The sequence below is a fragment of the Canis lupus genome, chromosome 34 (genome assembly GCF_011100685.1).
Source record: "Canis lupus familiaris isolate Mischka breed German Shepherd chromosome 34, alternate assembly UU_Cfam_GSD_1.0, whole genome shotgun sequence".
Taxonomy (NCBI): domain Eukaryota; kingdom Metazoa; phylum Chordata; class Mammalia; order Carnivora; family Canidae; genus Canis; species Canis lupus.
In genome coordinates, this window is record NC_049255.1 from 266,895 (window position 1) to 290,323 (window position 23,429).

At 39.3% G+C, this 23,429-nt stretch overlaps 1 protein-coding gene and 1 pseudogene across 5 annotated transcripts in view; one reads left to right on the forward strand and one right to left on the reverse strand.

Moving 5' to 3' along the window:
* Positions 7,939-9,603, forward strand: LOC478608 (cathepsin C pseudogene; annotated as a pseudogene).
* The window catches only part of OTULIN (OTU deubiquitinase with linear linkage specificity), a 40,115-nt gene continuing 34,630 nt past the window's right edge, over positions 17,945-23,429 (reverse strand). For all 5 annotated transcript variants that reach the window (XM_038583295.1, XM_038583292.1, XM_038583294.1 and 2 more), the window contains one exon: positions 17,945-21,455. In XM_038583295.1, coding sequence (XP_038439223.1) covers positions 21,261-21,455 — 195 coding nt within the window. In that variant the 3' untranslated portion in view covers positions 17,945-21,260. The remainder of the gene's footprint in view (positions 21,456-23,429) is intronic.

The window sequence follows — 23,429 nt, forward strand, 5'->3', positions numbered from 1 at the left end:
CCCGATGTTTATTTATTTATTTTTATTTATTTATTTATTTTTTTTTCACCCCGATGTTTATAGCAGCAATGTCCACAATAGCCAAACTGTGGAAGGAGCCTCGGTGTCCATCGACAGATGAATGGATAAAGAAGATGTGGTTTATGTATACAATGGAATATTACTTAGCTATTAGAAATGACAAATACCCACCATTTGCTTCAACGTGGATGGAACTGGAGGGTATTATGCTGAGTGAAGTAATCAGTCGGAGAAGGACAAACATTATATGTTCTCATTCATATGTGGAATATAAATAATAGATAAGGGAATATAAAGGAATGGAGAAGAAATGTGTGGGAAATATCAGAAAGGGAGACATAACGTAAAGACTGCTAACTGGGAAACGAACTAGGGGTGGTAGAAGGAGAGGAGGAGGGCGGGGGGTGGGAGTGATTGGGTGACGGGCACTGCAGGTTATTCTGTATGTTGGTAAGTTGAACACCAATAAAAAATAATAATAATAAAAAAATAAAAATTTAAATAATAATAATTATAAAAATAAAATAAAATAAAACAAGCCATTAGACATTACTGGGTTCCTCTTTGTATTCAAGAAAAATACATTCAGTCCTTCAAGGTAGTGATATTAATTAATTTAGTATAGAATTGGTAAGATTAAAAACTAAATACTGAACTTAAATTCGAGGCAAAGAATAATTGGTTATACACTGTTTTCAGTGAGATAATATTGAACAGCTTCTCTCTTTTAATAGTTATTGACCAATACAGAGGTTTTGTAATTAAGCATCACTTGAGTAGTTTTAACATTTGGTTCTATCTAATACCTAAATATTCTTGTATTAGTAATTCTTTTATATTACATATGTTTAACTTACATTTAATTTTCTTTATTTTATGGTGAGATGGTGTTAGTGGGAATAGTGGAGGCCAGAACTCCAAAAATCTGCTCTTCCATAAATGCTATGAGAACATAGCAAAAACTATCAAAGATTGACATTTTCAGAACTCTTGAAATTAACCAAATGTTTGCAACAATCTCAAAAGTGTTTATTCAATAAAAGCCATTCACTCTTGTTAAAAACAGTGAACTTTGTAGTACTTTAACATGTTTCATTTCCTTTCCCCTCTCCACAAATCTGGAATAATTTGAAAACCAATAGCTTCACAATCATGGTGACCAACTGTGGCCTAGCAGTCTCTGGAGGGGATAGAAGGAATATGGAGCTCACTAGAAGTATTCTTCTGAGAGAATTGTGATTATTTGACTTTTCTGACAGTTTCTTGGAAATTTATCCTGAGTCAGACTTTACTTAGTACAAATAGCCTTTCTTGCCTGTCTGACCATTGAAGGTATGACAGAACATGCACACAGAATTATTTAGAAAATCTGGGAGAACTATCAGTTCCAGGCATTTAAGTTAATCTCTGTACAATCATATGTTGACCAATAAGCTGAGAAGAGACTTTAGTTTCCACATGCAAATAAGTAAATACATACATACACACACACATACATACATATATACACAATCTTTACAGAATTAGTTTAGAAAAGTCACTAAAATCTAAAAACAAAAAGCAGCAGAGCAACAAGTATTGTGACCAAAAAACCCTAAGGAGAGAAAAAGAATCTGATTTTCAGAGCTGCTAAATTATATTAATTAAAGTGTCCAGTTTTCAACCAAAACCTATGAAACATGCAATACAACATGAAAGTGTGGATCATACATGAGCAAAACAAAACCAAACAAAACCCAGTAAATGGAAACTGTCTATATAAAGGAGTACAGATGTTAGACTTACTAAAAAAAAAAAAAAAAGACTTTAAATTGAATATCTTAAATGTGTTAAAGGAAATAAAGGAAACACTATGTATCCATTTTCTAGGGATGCCAATAACAAAATACTACCATTTGGGTTGCATGAAGTATGTACATTTATTTTTTAATTTTATTTAAATTCAATTAATTAACATATAAATTATTATTTGTTTCAGAGGTAGAGATGAGTAAGTCATCAGTCTTATATAATACCCTATAATACCCCATCATGTGCCCTCCTTAATGCCCATCACCCAGTTACCCCATCCCTCTACTGCTGCCCCTCCAGCACCCCTCAGTTTGTTTCCTATGAATAAGGGTCTCTGATGGTTTGTCTCCTCTGATTTCATCTTATTTTTTTTCTTCTCTTCCCCTATGATCCTCTGTTTTGTTTCTTAAATTCCACATATGAGTGAGGTCATATGATAATTGTCTTTATCTGATTGACTTATTTCCCTTAGCATAATATCCTTTAGTTCCATCCACGTTGTTACATATGTCAATATTTCATTTTTTTGAAGACTGAGTAGCCTTCGAACTGTGTTATCTATACTGTATCTTCTTTTTTTAAAAGATTTTATTTATTATTTATTCATGAGAGAGAGAGAAAGAGAGAGAGACGGGCAGAAGGAGAAGCAGGCTCCATGCAGGGAGCCCGACGTGGGACTCGATCCCGGGACTCCAGGATTGCGCCCTGGGCTGAAGGCAGGCACCAAAGCGCTGAGCCACCCAGGGATCCCCTATACTGTATCTTCTTTATCCAACCATCTGTCAATGGACATCTGGGCTCTTACCATAGTTTGGCTATTGTTAACATTGCTGCTATATAAACATTGGGGTGTAGGTGCCTTTCAGATCACTACATCCATATCTTTGGGGAAAATCTCCAGTAGCGCAACTACTGGGTGGTGGGGTAGCTCTATTTTCAACTTTCTGAGGAACTTCCATACTATTTTCCAGAGTGGCTGCACCAGCTTGGATTCCCACCAACAGGATAAGAAGGCTCTCCTTTCCCCAACATCTGTCATTTTCTGATTTGTTAATTTTAGCCATTCTGACTGTTATGAGGTGGTATCTCATTGTGGTTTTGAATTGTATTTTCCTGATGCCAAGTGATGTGGAGCATTTTTTCATGTGTCTGTTGGCCATTTACAACATAAATTTATTTTCTCCCAGTCTGAAAGCTGAATTTCCAAGATCAAGGCACCAGTAGGGTTGGCTTCAGATGATACCTTTCTCCTCAGCTTGAAGACAGCACTTTCTTATCATGTCCCTTACCTGGCCTTTCTCTGGAGAGAGTTAGGGGAAGGGGAAGAGAAGGGGGCCTCTGGTATTTCTCACTTTTTTATAAGGGTATCAATCCTATCACTTTAGGATCCCATCCTTATGATGTCATTTGACCTTAACCTCCTCCTTAAAGGTCCTGTCTCCAAATAAAATCACATTGGGAGTTAGGGTTTCAACATATAAATTTTGAGATAAAATATTTCAGTGTATAACATTATATGTAGTGAACTAAAAGAACATGTGAGGATAACATCTCACTGAATCGACTATATTTTATTAATATAAATTATGAGACCAAATTAAAATTCAAGGCTTGAAAATGATAGTGATTGATGAAAACCTCACTGGAATTAATATAAGGGTAAATCTGAGCTCGCAAGAGAAAAAAATACTGAATTTTAAAAGAGGTCAGTTTTGAGGTTATCCAACCTGAAAAGCAGGAAAAAAAGTGATGAAAAATAAACAAACCCTAGAAACCTGTAGGAAACTATCAAGCACACCAACATCCACATAAGGAATCATAGGAGGAGAAGAGAGTGGTATAGATTTAGTATTTTAAAAAGTGGCCTAAAATTTACCAAATTTGATGATCAACATTAATCTACAGAGCCAAGAATTTCAATACCAATTTTGATAAGCACAAAGAAATTAATACCTCAGCATATCAAAATAAATCTGTTGACATATAAAGGAAAAAAGATTAAAAACAACCAGAGAGATGATTTATCACATTTGTTCTGAATTGAATTGTGTGTGCCCAAATCAAATTCTTCTGTTGAAGCCCTAATTCTTACTATGACTGATTTTAGAAATAAGTCCTTTAAGAAGGTAATTCAGGTTAAATGAGGTATAAGGGTAGAACCCTAACATAAGAGGACTGATGTCATTTTAATCAGAGGAAGAGACACTGGAATTCATAATTACAGAAGAAAGATCAGTGAGAACCAAAGGAGAATGCCTCCAAATGCAAGTGAGGGAGAAAAACTTCAGGAGAAATCCATCCTGCTGACACCTCAATCTTGAACTCTTAGCTTCCAGTATTATGAAAAATCTTTCTGTTCTCTCAGCCACATGATCTGTGGTATTTTGCTACAGCAGCCCTAATAAGATAACAGGACATAGAATTCTTAATATGACAAACAGCTGAATTTTTATCAGAAACCATGGATGTCAGAAATCGGTGAGGATACCTCAACAAAGAAGGTATAAAGATGGTAAATAAGCATATGAAGACATGCTCAATGCCACTGGCCATTGGGGAGTAGTAAATTAAGTAGGAGATAACATTATATTCTGTTAGAATAGCTGATTTTATTTAAAAAAAATCCTGACAACGTCAAATGCTGGTGAGGATGTAGAGAAGGAAGACCTTTCTTTGCTGGTAGAAATTGAAAACGCTACAGCAAATTTGGAAGGCCACTTGACAGTTCCTTATGAAGCTAAGCATAGGCTTACCAGATGCTCCAGCAATCACATTGATGGATATCTATCTTACACATTGGAAAACTTATGCTCATACAAAAATCTGCATGCAAATTCTGATAGAAGTTTTTTTCATGATCTCCAAAACTAGAAGAAATTACACTGTCTTTCATAAGTGAACAAGTAAAACTATGGTGGTAAATCCATACAATGATATCCTATTGAACAATAAAAAGAACTAGCTGCCAAGCCATGCAAAAACATGTATGAATGAATCTTAAATTCTTATGGCTACATCATGAAGGCCAATATAAAAAGGCCATATGTGGCCTGAGGCTTGTATATGATCTTCTTCAAAAGGTTAAACTATAGAGATTGTAAAATAGTTCAGTGGCTATCTGGAGTTTGTGTGTTATGGGAAAAATGTTAACCAGAGAAAGGATGAGGGACATTTTATGGTTATAAAACTGTCCCGTGTGATAGTTTAGTGGTAGTACATGACACTTGACAATACATTTGACATAGAGGTTTATAGTACAAAGTGTTCACATATCAATATATATGTATATTTAAATATATTTCTAAATATGTTATATATGTAGGAGGTTAAGGATTATAGGATGCAATGCAGAATGTATACTGTAAATGAACAATAAAGTAAAAGAACAGCATATTATGAGATGTGGGGTGTCAATTTTCTCACTGTTGGATGGGGAAGTTATAGATCAACAAGAAAAGAAAAAGGCAGGATTAGATTACCAAATTAGGATTATAGGTGGAGACATTAGTATAAAGTTGTTTAGCTTACTATTGACACATATGGTTACATATAGAAATATTTGCAGATATGTGCATATACACAGGTCAGTATACCCACGTGTCCTTGCTCTGTCAGCTGAGAGGACCTATAAGCAACAATAATACCTCAGTAGCAACAGACACATCTAGTTCCTAAACGTTGGTTCTAATACTATTCTCTGATCAAAAGAACATAGACTCCTTAATAAAATGGTGGATGCTAGTATTAAACTGGAAACATAGATGAGCCTTGAAGTATTTTGTGGTGTCAAAAAGTAAACACACACACACACACACACACACACAGTATGTCAACAAGAGCCAACACGAAGTATTTCCAGTGGTCCAAACTGGAACAATTTGAGTAACAAAGATATATCAGATTATAACTCAAAGTATAAAATATTTATAAGTCTACAGTGATATAAATAAATGATTAAATATGTAAATAAGACAAAGAGAATGGACAAATCTTAAGGGTAGAATAATACCAAATATGCAGGTTCTCTGTAGGTGGCATGGAGATTTTGTCACTCTGCTCAGCTCCTTAATTGTGAACTGTGCATAGTGATTTCTTTTATAATTTGTGGCAGTATCCAAAAGTACATTATAGTGCCATGATTAAGTGTGACATACACAATATATAAAACAGAAACCTAATAAAAAAAAAACGTGTTCCAGGACTCTACTAGCACAAGTTATACTGATTCACTGTTTTTGTTTAATATCAACTTATTGCTTTCAGCCATTGTACACAGGGACATTCCAATAACCTAAAATTGGTAGGAATTCTTTATTTTTAGAGAAGAAAAGAGGTACTCTACCAGAAGATAGAATACCATTTACCGAGAACACTTTAAACTAGAATTCAGATGGAACAAAGATTGAAAATCTACAATATGTTTCATTAAAAGAAGAACAACTTTTCATTACAATGAGCAACTTCCAAGAATATTTGTATTATCTTCTATGGTAAAATGACAAGCACAGTCTTCAAAATAATCCCTAAGGCACAGTGAGAAAAGGAACATGAAAGTAAAATTAAGTAACCTGCTAATTTGGTATTGCTTTTATAAATGGCTTTATAGTCTTTACTTTTAATTAAAATACCAGGCTATGTACAGCTCAGAGCTAATCTCAAATTCTCTTTTTTATTTATTTTTTATTTATTTATTTTTTTTTTTAAATTTTTTTTTTTAAATTCTCTTTTTTAAATGTTAAAGTACAGAATATGCTTATTCCCCACAGTCGTTTTAATGACAAACGCTTATAATTATGATTTCCTGCCATCAGGGTGAAGCAGCATTCTATTCTTGCCAGCATACTGTGAATTATTTGTGTTTTCTGCAGGCTCAGGGCAAAGAAAAGGGTTTCATAAAAGCGCTTAATAAAGTTTTAGGTACATGAATACAGCATGGCTTGAAAGGCCAGAAAACATGAGCTAAGACACATGTGTGGTAGAGTCTTTCCCCTGTATCTTCAAGCATGGTACAAATAGACACCATTCCACTCCAAGTCACTTCTATAAGTTTCTGGAAAATGTTTGAATAGAAAGTAAAAGGTATATATGTGAATACTGGGTAACAGATTTGAAAAAGTTCATCCAATCTATATGTCGTCTTGGAAAAAAAAAAAGATTTTATTTATTTGAGAGGGAGCGAGCATGAGCAAGGGGAGGGGCAAAGGGAGAAGGAGAAGTAAACTCCCAGCTGGGCAAGGGGCTTGATATGGAGCTCTACCCCAGAACCTCCCCTGCCCCCTCTGAACTCAGTCCCAGGACCCAGGAACCATGACCTGAGCTGAAGGCAGACATTTAACTGACTGAACCACCCAGGCGCTCTTCCATTGTGTCTATCTTTTAAAACATACATCCCTGAAGGGTGCCCAATTAGCTCAGTTGGTTAAGCACCTGCCTTTGGCTCAGGTCCAGATTCTGGGGTGCTGGGATGGAGCCTGGCAGGGAGGGGCAAGGGAATCAAGCTCTCTGTTGGGCGGGGAGCCTGCTTCCTCTCCCCACTGCTCATGCTTTCTCTTTCCCTCACTCTCTCTCTCTCTCTCTCAAATACATAAATAACATCTTTAAAATATACACCCCTGAGAAGTTTAGGACAGCACAGGATATTCTAGGCAAAATTCACATGGGGAGGGATGGATTTTTCAATAATACCTAACATTCTAATCCTATTACAATAATTGATTCCTGATAATTTTCAGCCACAGAAATTTCATCATAGAATGATTGGCTAATTAGCTAATTGCTAGATATCTAATGTGCCAAACAGTGGGCCAGACATTGAGACTACAAAGGAGAGTAATGGTGTATTTATATACCATATTACAAACTATTGCTTACTTTAAAGAATTTATTTATTTTAGAAAGACAGATGGAGAGAGAGAGAGAGAGAGAGCAGAGGGAGGGGCAGAGGCTGAAGGAGAGAGAGAATCCAAGCCAACTCCTCACTGAGCAGGGCTCGATCTCACAACCCTGAGATCATGACCTAAGCTGAAATCAAGACTTGGGGCCTAACCAACTGAGCCCCCAGGCCAACTCTTAAGTATACTTTAAAAACCAAATAACTAGGGGTTTCCGGCAGCTCCGGCTAGTTTAAGGCACGCGTGGTGCGGCCGGCCTGGCCCTCGGCCTCTGCTCCCCGCCACGGACCTCGCCGGCATGGATCCCCGGCCAGCCCGCTGCTGTCCGCTGCACTCCTGCTGCTCTCCGGCTTCGGCGCCGCGCACCACGACACGCCTGCCAACTGCACCCACCCTGAGCTGCTGGGCACGTGGGTCTTCCAGGTGGGCCCCGCGGGGTCCCGCAGCGTCAACTGCTTGGTGATGGGACCACCAGAAAAAAAAGTAGTGGTGCATCTTGAGAAGTTGGACACGGCATATGATAATTTTGGCAATACGGGCGATTTTACCATCATTTACAATCAAGGCTTTGAGATTGTGTTGAATGACTACAAGTGGTTTGCCTTTTTTAAGTATAAAGAAGAGGGTCACAGGGTCACCAGTTACTGCAACGAGACCATGACCGGATGGGTGCATGATGTGCTGGGCCGGAACTGGGCTTGTTTCACTGGAACCAAGATGGGAACTACCTCTGAAAAAGCGAAGGTGAACACAAAACACATTGAGAGGCTCCAGGAAAACAATTCTAATAGGCTCTACAAATACAACTATGAGTTTGTGAAAGCGATCAATACCATTCAGAAGTCTTGGACTGCAACCAGATACATAGAATATGAGACTCTCACCTTGAGAGACATGATGAGGAGAGCTGGTGGCCGGAAAATCCCAAGGCCTAAACCCACACCACTGACTGCTGAAATACATGAAGAGATTTCACGTTTGCCAACATCATGGGACTGGAGAAATGTTCGTGGTACCAATTTTGTTAGTCCTGTTCGAAACCAAGCATCTTGTGGAAGCTGCTACGCATTTGCATCTACAGTTATGTTGGAAGCAAGAATCCGTATACTAACCAACAATACTCAGACTCCAATTTTGAGTCCTCAGGAGATTGTCTCTTGCAGCCAGTATGCTCAAGGCTGTGAAGGTGGCTTCCCGTACCTCATCGCAGGAAAATATGCCCAAGATTTTGGGTTGGTGGATGAGGCCTGCTTCTCCTACGCAGGCTCTGATTCTCCATGCAAACCAAATGACTGCTTCCATTACTACTCCTCTGAGTACCACTATGTGGGAGGTTTCTATGGGGCCTGCAATGAAGCCCTGATGAAGCTTGAGCTGGTCCGTCACGGGCCCATGGCAGTTGCTTTTGAAGTCTATGATGACTTCTTCCACTACCAGAAGGGAATCTATTACCACACTGGCCTGAGAGACCCTATCAACCCCTTTGAACTCACTAATCATGCTGTTTTGCTGGTGGGCTATGGTACTGACTCAGCCTCTGGGATGGATTACTGGATTGTGAAAAACAGCTGGGGCTCTAGGTGGGGTGAAGATGGTTACTTCCAGATCTGCAGAGGAACAGATGAATGTGCAATTGAAAGCATAGCAGTGGCAGCCACACCAATTCCTAAATTGTAGGATATGGGTCCTGGCATTTCCTGTTGACCACCATTAGTCACGAAAGGGGGTCAATTTATTCAGACCGAAAACTTTTATAGCAGCAATTTCAGATTACAGATAGATTCCTATGAAGATTTTTGCCTTTAAAATTAAAATTGCCTTTGATTTAAATATACCTTTCCATTAACCACTGGACTACTTTATAGCTACGTAGTAATAAAATGCAGGATTCTGTTCATTATTTTGATTCAAATATAGTATATTTTTTAAAGTCTTTGGGAGAACAGACATTTTTAAAATATAAAAGTCACAAGAAAAATGGCAAAAAAAAAAAAAACCAAATAACTATGTGGTGAGAAAAATAGTTAAAATTTATCCTATTTTCTTCCCATAAACAAATAAAATATCATATGCTTACCATAGGGTACATGGCTTCCATATGAACTAGTTTTTCAGAGAAATGGCTGGCGATTTCTTAGCCTGATAGCACCTTACTTTAGTCTCTTTCACAATTTGGGAAATGCAATGTACAGTCTATTCTTAACTTTTATTCAAAGTAAAATAGGTTTGTTTGCATTTATATTTATAAATGAAAGTGTTTTTTTAAAAATTCTTTAATTTTATTTTGGAATCATGTTTGAAACAAAGAAACACAAAATTTAAGTAACAGAGCCAATAGATTGGCTGCATGCTGTGTTAAGCATTTTTATATGATTCTCAACATCTTTCTGAAGTATTTTTTTGAAGTATTATATTTAAGGCTAGTAATTGGTTAATCCAGAAGTGAAATCAGAGCATTACTCTCATTTAGGGAAAAAAAAAAAAAAACAAAAAAAAAATGATTTCTACAAATCTGGAAATTTTAATTTTGCTACAAAGTAGAGTCTCTTGGAAAGATATTTTTTATAAATATTCAAAACTAAATCAGTGACTTATCTGAAAGATGTAAGAGGAGAGTATTTAGAATATTTACTTATTTATTTGTAATTTTAATTTTTTAAAAGATTTTATTTATTCATTCATTCATGAGAGACAACCGAGGAGAAGCAGAGGGAGAAGCAGGCCCCCTGCCAGGAGCCTGATGCAGGACTCGATCCCCAAACCTGGATGGTGACCTGACCTAAAGGCAGATGCTCAACCACTAAGCCACCCAGGTGCCCTGTAATTTTAATTTTTAAAAAAGATTTTATTTATTTATTTGAGACACAGAGAGCACAAGTGAGAAGGGTGGCAGAGAGAGAGATTGGGAGGGAGAAGAAGACTCCCCACTGAGCAGGGAACCCAATGTGGACTTCAGTTCCAGGACCCCAGGATCAAGAGCTGAGCTGAAGGCAGATACTTAACAGACTGAACCACCCAGATGTTCCTGGAATATTTATTTATTGTTATTGTTCCTGAACAACTATTTAAAAGGATATAGCTGAAACTAAGAAAGCATTGTTGCTATTTTAGACTTAAGATCTTAGGGTGTTAGATACAATTACAGAGTGAAAATGGATTTTTTTAACCATCCCATTTACGGCATGATGGCAAAAGAAAAAGTTCAGTGGAGCTAGGGATTTAGAGTGAAAACACCTTACCTCTTACCCTCATGGGAAACACTCTGGAATTTGAAAACAAGGTGTCACAAATAGTTCTACAATCTACATTTTTCTAGCCTCAAATGGTTTGGCATCTTGAGGGTTACTATTGCCTGTGTAGATTATGTTGCCGCTGTGTCTCAAAACTGCTAATGTATTATTAAAGAACGTCACGGCTATAAGGTTTAGTAGACAGAAGATTGAAACTAGACAGGAGACACAAAGATAAACTCAAAATGGATGAAAGATCTAAATGTGAGAAAAGATTCCATCAAAATCCTAGAGGAGAACACAGGCAACACATTTTGAACTTGGCCACAGCAACTTCTTGCAAGGTACATCCATGAAGGCAAGAGAAACAAAAGCAAAAATGAACTATTGGGACTTCATCAAGATAAGAAGCTTTTGCACAGCAAAAGAAACAGTCAAAAACTAAAAGACAAAATGGGAGAAGATATTTGCAAAAGACGTATCAGATAAAGGGCTAGTATCCAAGATCTAGAAAGAACTTGTTAAACTCAACAGCAAAGAAACAAACAATCCAATCATGAAATGGGCAGAAGACATGAACAGAAATCTCACAGAGGAAGACATAGACATGGCCAACATGCATATGAGAAAATGCTCTGCATCACTTGCCATCAGGGAAATACAAATCAAAACCACAATGAGATACCACCTCACACCAGTGAGAATGGGGAAAATTAACAAGGCAGGAAACAACAAATGTTGGAGAGGATGTGGAAAAAAGGGAACCCTCTTACACTGTTGGTGGGAATGTGAACTGGTGCAGCCACTCTGGAAAACTGTGTGGAGGCTCCTCAAAGAGTTAAAAATAGACCTGCCCTACGACCCAGCAATTGCACTGCTGGGGATTTACCCCAAAGATATAGATGCAGAGAAATGCCGGAACAGCTGCACCCCGTGTTTCTAGCAGCAATATCCACAATAGCCAAACTGTGGAAGGAGCCTTGGTGTCCATCAAAAGATGAATGGATAAAGAAGCTGTGGTCTATGTATACAATGGAATATTACTCAGCCATTAGAAACGACAAATACCCACCCATTGCTTCGACCTGGATGGAACTGGAGGGTATTATGCTGAGTGAAATAAGTCAATCGGAGAAGGACAAACAGTGTATGGTCTCATTCATTTGGGGAATATAAAAAATACTGAAAGGGAATAAAGGGGAAAGGAGAAATAATAAGTGGGAAATATCAGAAAAGGAGACAGAACATGAAAGACTCTTAACTCTGGGAAACGAACTGGGGGTGGTGGAAGGGGAGGAGGGCGGGGGGTGGGGGTGACTGGGTGATGGGCACTGAGGTGGGCACTTGATGGATGAGCTCTGGGTGTTATTCTATATGTTGACAAATTGAACACCAATAAAAAAATAAATTTATTTTTAAAAATAAATAATAAAAAATAAAAGGCAGAGGAAAAAAGGGAGGTGGGCAGGGGGTGGCGGTGACTGGGTGACAGGGCACTGAGGGGGGCAGTTGATGGGATGGGCACTGGGTGTTATTCTATATGTTGGCAAATTGAACACCAATAAAAAAAAAAAAACTAATGAGAATGAAGATACAACCTTTCAAAATCTTTGGGATACAGCAAAGCAGTCCTGAGGGGAAAATACATCACAGTACAAGCATCCATCCAAAAACGGAAAAGAACTCAAATACAAAAGCTAACCTTACACATAAAGGAGTTGGAGAAAAAACAGCAAATAGATCCTACACCCAGCAGAAGAAGAGAGTTAATGAATATTTTAGCAGAACTCAACGAAATTGAGACCAGAAGAACTGTGGAACAGATCAACGAAACCAGGAGTTGGTTCTTTGAAAGAATTAATAAGATAGATAAACCATTAGCCAGCCTTATTAAAAAGAAGAGAGAAAAGAGTCTAATAAAATCATGAATGAGAAAGGAGAGATCACCACCAATACCAAGGAAATACAAACGATTTTAAGAACGTATTATGAGCAGCTATACGCCAATAAATTAGGCAATCTAGAAGAAATGGACGCATTCCTGGAAAACCACAAACTACCAAAACTGGAACAGGAAGAAATAGAAAACCTGAACAGGCCAATAACCAGGGAGGAAATTGAAGCAGTCATCAAAAACCTCCCAAGACACAAGAGTCCAGGGCCAGATGGCCTCCCAGGGGAATTCTATCAAACGTTTAAAGAAGAAACCATACCTATTCTACTAAAGCTGTTTGGAAAGATAGAAAGAGATGGAATACTTCCAAATTCGTTCTATGAGGCCAGCATCCCCTTAATTCCAAAACCAAAGACCCCACCAAAAAGGAGAATTACAGACCAATATCCTTGATGAACATGGATGCAAAAATTCTCAACAAGATACTAGCCAATAGGATCCAACAATACATTAAGAAAATTATTCACCATGACAAGTAGGATTTATCCCCGGGACACATGGCTGGTTCAACACTCGTAAAACAATCAATGTGATTCATCATATCAGCAAGAGAAAAACCAAGAACCATATGATCCTCTCATTAGATGCAGAGAAAGCATTTGACAAAATACAGCATCCATTCCTGATCAAAACACTTCAGAGTGTAGGGAGAGAGGGAACATTCCTCGACATCTTAAAAGCCCTCTACGAAAAGCCCACAGCAAATATCATTCTCAATGGGGAAGCACTGGGAGCCTTTCCCCTAAGATCAGGAACAAGACAGGGATGTCCACTCTCACCACTGCTATTCAACATAGTACTGGAAGTCCTAGCCTCAGCAATCAGACAACAAAAAGATATTAAAGGCATTCAAATTGGCAAAGAAGAAGTCAAACTCTCCCTCTTCGCCGATGACATGATACTCTACATAGAAAACCCAAAAGCCTCCACCCCAAGATTGCTAGAACTCATACAACAATTTGGCAGCGTGGCAGGATACAAAATCAATGCCCAGAAATAATTGGCATTTCTATACACTAACAATGAGACTGAAGAAAGAGAAATTAAGGAGTCAATCCCATTTACAATTGCACCCAAAAGCATAAGATACCTAGAAATAAACCTCACCAAAGAGGTAAAGGATCTATACCCTCAAAACGATAGAACGCTTCTGAAAGAAATTGAGGAAGACACAAAGAAATGGAAAAATCTTCCATGCTCATGGATTGGCAGAATTAATATTGTGAAAACGTCAATGCTACCCAGGGTAATGTACACATTCAATGCAATCCCTATCAAAATCCATGGACTTTCTTCAGAGAGTTGGAACAAATCATCTTAAGATTTGTGTGGAATCAGAAAAGACCCCGATAGCAAGGGAAATTTTAAAAAAGAAAACCATACCTGGGGCATTACAATGCCAGATTTCAGGTTGTACTACAAAGCTGTGGTCATCAAGACAGTGTGGTACTGGCACAAAAACAGACACATAGATCAATGGAACAGAATAGAGAATCCAGAAGTGGACCCTGAACTTTATGGTCAACTAATATTCGATAAAGGAGGAAAGACTATCCATTGGAAGAAAGACAGCCTCTTCAATAAATGGTGCTGGGAAAATTGGACATCCACATGCAGAAGAATGAAACTAGACCACTCTCTTGCACCATACACAAAGATAAACTCAAAATGGATGAAAGATCTAAATGTGAGAAAAGATTCCATCAAAATCCTAGAGGAGAACACAGGCAACACCCTTTTTGAACTCGGCCACAGTAACTTCTTGCAAGATACATCCACGGAGGCAAAAGAAACAAAAGCAAAAATGAACTATTGGGACTTCATCAAGATAAGAAGCTTTTGCACAGCAAAGGATACAGTCAACAAAACTCGAAGACAACCTACAGAATGGGAGAAGATATTTGCAAATGACGTATCAGATAAAGGGCTAGTTTCCAAGATCTATAAAGAACTTATTCAACTCAACAACAAAGAAACAAACAATCCAATCATGAAATGAGCAAAAGACATGAAGAGAAATCTCACAGAGGAAGACATAGACATGGCCAACATGCACATGAGAAAATGCTCTGCATCACTTGCCATCAGGGAAATACAAATCAAAACCACAATGAGATACCACCTCACACCAGTGAGAATGGGGAAAATTAACAAGGCAGGAAATAACAAATGTTGGAGAGGATGTGGAGAAAAGGGAACCCTCTTACACTGTTGGTGGGAATGTGAACTGGTGCAGCCACTCTGGAAAACTGTGTGGAGGCTCCTCAAAGAGTTAAAAATAGACCTGCCCTACGACCCAGCAATTGCACTGTTGGGGATTTACCCCCAAAGATTCAGATGCAATGAAACGCCGGGACACCTGCACCCCGATGTTTCTAGCAGCAATGTCCACAATAGCCAAACTGTGGAAGGAGCCTTGGTGTCCATCGAAAGATGAATGGATAAAGAAGATGTGGTCTATATATACAATGGAATATTACTCAGCCATTAGAAACGACGAATACCCACCATTTGCTTCGATGTGGATGGAACTGGAGGGTGTTATGCTGAGTGAAATAAGTCAATCGGAGAAGGACAAACAGTATATGTTCTCATTCATTTGGGGAATATAAATAATAGTGAAAGGGAATATAAGGGAAGGGAGAAGAAATGTGCGGGAAATATCAGAAAGGGAGACAGAACATGAAGACTCCTAATTCTGGGAAACGAACTAGGGGTGGTGGGAGGGGAGGAGGGCGCGGGGGTGGGGGTGATTGGTGACGGGCACTGAGGGGGACACTTGACGGGATGAGCACTGGGTGTTATTCTGTATGTTGGTAAAGTGAACACCAATAAAAATTATTTTATTAAGAAGTAAAAAAAAAAGTGCTGCTTGAATGCAGGTTTCTACTAGCCTCTCACTTTAGGGTGTTGGGCTCTATCTACACAGTACATGTGGAGGTGCAATGGAAATGAGATATACTTAACTCTGAGAAATAAGCGGTGCTTGATTGCGGGTTTCAACTAGCTCTTCACATTAGGGTGTTAGGTCCTCTCTACATAGTACATGTGGTGGTGTACTGGAAATCAATATACTAAACTCTGAGAAACAAGCGGTGTTGAATCCAGCTTTCAAGTCACTTCTCACATAAGTGGGTGAGAACCTATCTGAAAAGTTGGTATGGAGGTGCAATCTAAATGCGATATATTGTACTCTAAGATGCAAGCGTTCCTTGAATGCGTCTTTCACCTAGCATTTCACATAAGGCTTAGAACCTATCTCAACAGTAATTGTAAAGGTGCAAGGGATATGCCATATATTTAAATGTGAGAAACAAGCTTTCCTTGAATGCAGCAGTCAACTAGCTTCCCACATAAGGAGTTACAACCTACCTCAACAGAATTATTGGAGGCCCAGTGGAAATGTAATATAGTTAATACTCAGAAACAACCATTCCTTGAATGCAACTTACAAATAGACTGTCACACAATGGAGTTGTATGAGAAACAACCATTGTTGATGGCAGCCTTCCAATAGCCTCTGATTTAAGGAAGTTAGAACATCTCTCAAAAGTATGTATGGAGGCACATTGGAAATGCACTGTACTTCACTGTGAGAAACAAGCATTCCTTGATTTCAGCTTTCAACAAGCCTCTCAAATAAGGGAGTTAAAACCTACCTCAAAAGTAGGTTGTGAGGTGCAATGGATATGCAATATACCTCACTCTAAGAAACAAGGTATTCCTGAATGCACTTTTCAACTAGCCTTTCACACAAGGCAGTTAGAACATCACTCAAAGTAGGTATGGAGGCACATAGGATATGCATTGTACTTTGCTGTGAGAGACAAGCTTTGGGGAATGTAGCTTTCAACAAACCTCACATAAGTGAGGTAGAACCTATCTCAACAGAATGTGTGGAGGCACAGTGGAAATGCGATATACTTAGAACTGAGACACAAGTGTTCCTTGATGCACCTTTCAACTAGCATCTCACAGAAGGGCCTAGAACCTACCTCAACAATAGTTATGGAGGTGCAAGGACATGCCCTGTACTCAACTGTAAGAAACCAGCTTTCCTTGAATGCAGAGCTTTCAACGAGCTTCCCACATAAGAGAGTTAGAACATCTCTGAAGGGAGGCTCATTGGAAATGTGACTGTCCTGATGAATGGAAAAAGATGTGGTCTATATATACAATGGAATATTACTCAGCCATCAGAAAGAATGAATATCCACTATTTGCTTTGACATGGTTGGAACTGGAGGGTATTATGCAGAGTGAAGTAAGTCAACTGGAGAAGGACAATTATCATATGTTTTCACTCATACAGGGAATATAAGAAATAATGAAAGGGATTATGCACTGTACTTAACTGTGAAAAACAAGCATTCCTTGAATGCAGCTTACAACTAGCCTCTCACATAGGCCATTAGAACCTATCTCAAAAGTCAGTGTGGAGTTGCAATGGAAATGCAATATACTTAACTCTGTGAAACAGATTTTTATCCACTTATAAAACAGGCCAGGAGGTCTGTCTGGCATCTGTTTTGTCTTTTTGTTGTTGTTGTTGAAGTAGGCTTCACACCCAGCACTGAGTCCAAGGTAGGCATCGACCTGGGTCTAGATCAAGAGTCTGACACTTCACCACCTGAGCACCACCACCCCCCCCGCCCCGTGAGCCATGTTGTTTTAAATGACATTTTTACTCTCAAATCAGTTCCTTCTTCCATTCACTTCTTCAGTTCCTTCGGCCATGTTTTGTAAGTTACTTGATACTGTGCCCTACCTTCTGCTGAACGTGGGGATTCTATGCCTTTCACACACATTTCAGATGCGCTTCATACACACAGAGAACCTCCTTTTCATTGTGTTCTAAGTAGTCACAGGCTTTTTAAATATATATATATATATATATATATACTGTATTGGAGCTCGATTTGCCTACATATAGTGTAATACCTAGTGCTCATCCCGTCAAATGCCCCCCTCAGTGCCCATCACCCAGTCACCCCATCCCCCTGCCCACCTCCCCTTCCACTACCCCTCGTTCGTTTCCCAGAGTTAGGAGTCTCTCATGGTTTGTCAAAGACATTTATTTCTATGTATGCCTACAAGTAAGACTCCTTAGAGGTTTACATTTCTGAAAATACTTTGGGTCTTCCAAGTGGGAGTACTTGCAAAGTAATGCTTACTAAGAGAGAAAAAGAAAATAATCAAACGTTACTTTAACACCAAAAAGAAGAGACAGCTGGGAAGTCTATTTGAGTCTGATGCATATGCAGCACTAGTATGAGAGTTAGAGCAGTAAAGGCAGGAGACAGAGCACCTAAAGGCCATTCTCAGGGAGACCTTCAGGAAGCAGACCATGGATACAGAGGTGAGACAGCACCTTGGTGCGAGGGGTAGAGCAGGAGGGAAAACACAGCCTATTAAATAAAAAAGCACATAAAAACCCACAAAAGATGTTTCCTCTGACAGAGGTGTTAAGACTCATGTGGACTGAAGTTTTTACCTGGTAACCCTACACCCAGAAGGAACTAAATAATGAAAGGATACAAAGATAATGTCTGAAAACTTAGCATCATATCTTACTTAACTCAATAACAAACATCTAATACAAGTGTCAATGGCTCTACCAGGAAAGTAGAGTCAATCCTCTTCAGTGCATCGAAGGCATTTTAGGATATGCCATATTCTAAAGACAAGGAACTGCAAACACTTAGATCAAATCCCACCTAGGTTAGGATCACAAGTGAGAAACGACATCCTGGCCTCTAGTTGCCCACTGTGATCATCACTGGTCCCGACGTGAGTGCCATCAGTACGTGCAGAAGGAGCTAAGCAAGTGAGGGGAGGAGGCAGGAGAGGTCCTGAAGAAGCAGTGTTCATTACAGGGATTCCAGGGAACTCCGCATAGGGAAAGTCGTTCAGATTTAAATGTGCCTTAAATAAGCACAAAGGCATAAGTCATGCCTGCTTAGGATAGAGATCATCTTTCTGCCAAGATTATAGGGTCCAAAAATCTCTGAGCTCTGGCAATAAGCTCTGGGAATTAAAGTAAACACACTGTAGTTACCACTGCTTTCTCTTCTTCTAGAACCTTATATCACTTCAGAGACCCCCTCTAAATAGATATCCTGCATCCACTTCAGTCTCAATGCAATTTCTATTCTGGTGCTGCCACCCGACCAGCCCATGACCAGGAATGATTCATGGAATCAAGATTCTAGGCAACTGACGTTGCATGTCACAACAAAGAAACGTTATTCTATAAAGTCGGCCAATCTTTTCTATTTCCCGAAGTCCTGTTTCTTTGAAAGCTTTGCCTCTCTGATGCTGTGATCCCACTAAGCCTGAGTGACAGTCTGAGAGCAGAGTCCAAGAAAGCCTGGGGTCAGAAAGCCACTTAAACACATACTTTCAAACTTCTATCATTGTGGTGGTAAAGGCCACAATTTCTGCACACTCAAACAATACCACAGGCAGGAACAAGAAAAAAGTATGCATGTAAACAATTAAGTTGCCCAGAAGTCCAGTTCAAGTTCACAAAGATCAGAACATTTTCAAAATGCAAAGACAGATGGTCATGACTATTCTTCAATTCAATAGTAGGTATGGACCATCAAACTCAGCGTACACCCTGGAGGACAGAGACTCCCATGCCTTGTGCTGAAACGTTTTAAGTGTGCTTTGGAAAATGCATAAGAATAAACAGTAAGCATTTCCTATTATTGTACAGTTGCAAATACTAAAATGAAGCCTCAAAGCCAATAAGAAGCCATTATTATTAATTTGGCTTCTCAGTACCTCCTTATTCGAAGCACCATTACATTTCACAGTGAAAAACATAAAGCCTCTTCAACACATTCACACACGTTCGGAGAACTTGATTCAAACACTCTGAAGAATAAACACCTCCCAAAATGTGGTGAATATTACTGATGAGGTAATGGGAAAATACTAATGTAACAGTCTGCATAGTTTTGTGTGTCCTCTGAATTTTCTCAAAAAAAAATTTATTTTTAAGTATAAAGCAAAACTTACATTTTCAAAAAAAGGTTTGCCACTCCCCAAAAACACTTAATAGCTTATTAACCATACTATTGAGCCAAGTAGAGGTTTTAATTATTATAAAATAAAGCTTGGGTCCCTCAGGGTGATACTACCTTCACAAATGTTGATACAGCACTAGAGTGATGTCTGGTCCCTGAAAACAATGGACACAGCCCACACCCCCTGTGGATAACACAGCCCTAACCACATGCAACCAGGCCTCTGGGCAGCAATCATTCACCACCAGGAACACCCTCCTCCCTCAGACTTCCTGAACCAAATCACAGGCAGATGCCACTCAGCCACACTTGCGTACTTAGGTTTAGTACATGTTTCTGCTTCATCTTACTGATGAAAAATCTCAGACACTTCACTGTGTTACTCATCCTCTGGCAGGAACACGAATTTGGCAGTGGAAGCACCCTCAAAACCATCCCATGAAAAGGGCACAAGAAGACTGAGATCCAGCTCACCACCTCCTGAACTCAGAGCAGTGCCTTAAGTCACCCAGCCTTGGCTTCCTCCCCCAAAAAACCAGGTGGATCTCAGCACTGTTCTGACTATAAAGCAGGCACGTCTATGAAATGGAAAATCACTAGGAGCCCAATGCTAGAACTCAACTACGAGCAGTGCTCACCTGGCTGACAGTGCACCACCTGCAGGAAGCACCAGGGACTTCAGGCACCTGTCACATTCTCAGAGTCAGGAATTCAGGTGCCATCACATGCCTCCTGCAGCTCTTTCTCTAGCCTTCAAATAACTCCTTTTTGGACCCAGTTTTTAATTTTCTATGAGACAATCTGCTTAGAATAACTTTAATTAACAGGTAAATCCACACCATCACTCAACAAGACTGTCAGAGGATGTTATGAGTGTGCCATTAACAGACTGCATCCCAGAGTTATGCCATGTAAGCTGAATTGCATAGGAAGGGCACTGAAGAGACCCATTACCACCAAAACAAAAAACTCTATCTTAAGAAAAAACTGAGAGCCAGTTTACAATTAAAGAGAATTTGATTTTGAGACATAAAGAACAGATTCCTCTCCAAAATGAGTCTCCTCTGATACAAATGATTTGCTTTATGGAGAAGATGTACCTTGTACCTTCCAAAAGTGCTCTGATGGCCCCCACTGAAAGTTATTGCATTAAAGATGAGGGAAAACACTTGGTTAACTCTTATTATCAAAAATTGTCTTCAGAACAGCCCAGTCCAGCTTGGCTCATAGGGCCCAAGAGTTCCCATGGGTCATTGTAAGAGACCTGGAGTCCCAAGGCCTGAGCCAAGGAGTTGGCTGTGCACCTTGGCCACGTTGCCAGGCTGTCCAGGCACGCATCTCACAGACTCGTCTCCTCGCACACTCTCACAGGGATGTTGTAGTGCCGATCATCTTCAGCAATCAACGTCACCACAGGCCAGTCCATGGGCGGATCAGTGGGGTAGACCGTGATGAATTCTTCAGTGCTGTACTTGGAGAGCCGGTACACCTGAATGGTATGGCGCACAGCATACGCAAGAAGGAACATTTCAACCTGGGGAAAAGAGCAAACAGGTATGCAGAGGTGCTCCAGGCAGGGCACAGCACAGCTATGCTGCAACGTCTCTTTCACCTCATGGGCCCAGTCCCCAGACTTTTCTAGTGGCTGCTACAAATAAGCAGATCATCCAAAATATACTGTCTGATAAGGGACTTGTATCCAGAATACATAAAGAACTTTTATAACGATTTTTAAAAAAATGACCAGTTTAAAAATTGGGCAAAGGATCTAAATACAACAGACATTAATCCAAAAAAGATATGCAAATGGACAATAAGCACATGAAAGTCATCAGAGGAACACAAGCCAAAACTACAATGAGATTCCCCTTCAGACCCACCAGAACAGTTATAATCAAACAGATAATAAATGAAGCATAACTACTTAACAGGCACCAAGTTTTATTTTGGGGTGATGAAAATATTTTGGAACTCAGTAAATGTACTAAGAACCAATGAGTCATATACTTTAAAATGGTTAATTTTATGTTATGTGAACTTCAATTAAAGAAAAAAGAAGTATATCCCAGGTATATACCCACGAGAAATGAAAACATGTGCCCACACAAAAAAAAACCTGTACATAAATGTTCATAATAGAATTATTCACAATAGCTAAAAAAGCAGAAAGACCCCAAATGTCCATCAACCAATGAATGCATGTGGTATATCTATATGATGGAATATTGTTTGTGACATGTCTTACAATATGAATGAGTCTTGAAAACACTATGCTGAGTGAAAGATGCGAGTCACAAAAGACCACATATTATATGATTCCACTTCTAGGAAATGCCCCAAATAGGCAAATCTACCGAAACAGAAAAGCAGACTAGTGGCTGCCTGGGGCTAGGGGAGGGGGAATTAGTACTAACGAGTACAGGGTATCCTTTAGTGGTGATAAAATAGTCTAAAATAGACTACAGTGACAACCACAAAACTCTATAAACACTCTAAAAACCACTAAGTTGCACACTTCAAAGGGATAAACTTTATGGCATGTAAATTGTATCTCAATACAGTTGTTATGTTTTCAAAAATGGACTCGCCATTACAGTACACTTTGTGAGGACTCCAAAAGAACTAACTTTGGTCTAATATGCAAACCATGCTGCACCATGCAAACCTCACTGAGGTTTGGGAGGCATAAGGAACCTACACTCTGAGTTCAGGTACGTGGGTTAAGCAGTCACTTTCAATTCTGCCTGGCCCAGCAGTGACCATCAGCCTTGGCCCTTTGCTACACACCAGGAAAAGGCAAGCAGGAGAGTCAGCTGCCTAAGTACAAAGGTGGCACTTTGGATGGAAAACCTTAAATGCTACTTTAGTAGCTGGCTATTCCACTAAAAAAGACTTTATAAACTTTTTAAGATAATATAATGAGGACACTAAAGATAGACAATTGTGTGGTAAGTCATGGGACAGTACTGCATTGGGTCTCTGTGCAGAACTCTAAACTTAGCATATTTGTAAAAGATCCAAGAGCAGGCTGGTCTCTACTGGGTAAGGTGACCCTATTTCTATTTTTAAAGGACGCTATCTAATATGCCTACGGCTGCCAAGATTAAATAATAAAACTCTTTGCTTCATCTATTTGTAAACTGCCAGGCACAGGGTACTGATCCCATCCAGTATCCCACAAAAGCAAGCCCAGGCTGAAATTAATCTGGTGGTTACAAAACAGCCCCACAATTCTTTTGCACTCCTCACTTGAAAAGCTGGATGGAATGCTTTTCAATGTTCTCCATTGAGTTTGGGATGGATTTAGTGACTTGTTCTTAATAAATAGACTGGTATAAACAACAGTGTATAACTTCCAAGATGAGGTAATCAAACACACTGTGGCTTCCTCCTTGCTCTATTCTTGGATCACTTCATATGTTGAGAGAAGTCAGCCATCCTGTCCCAAGGCCACTCAAGCAACACTATGGAAGGGCCCACATGTCAAGAAACTAAAGAAGAAACTAAA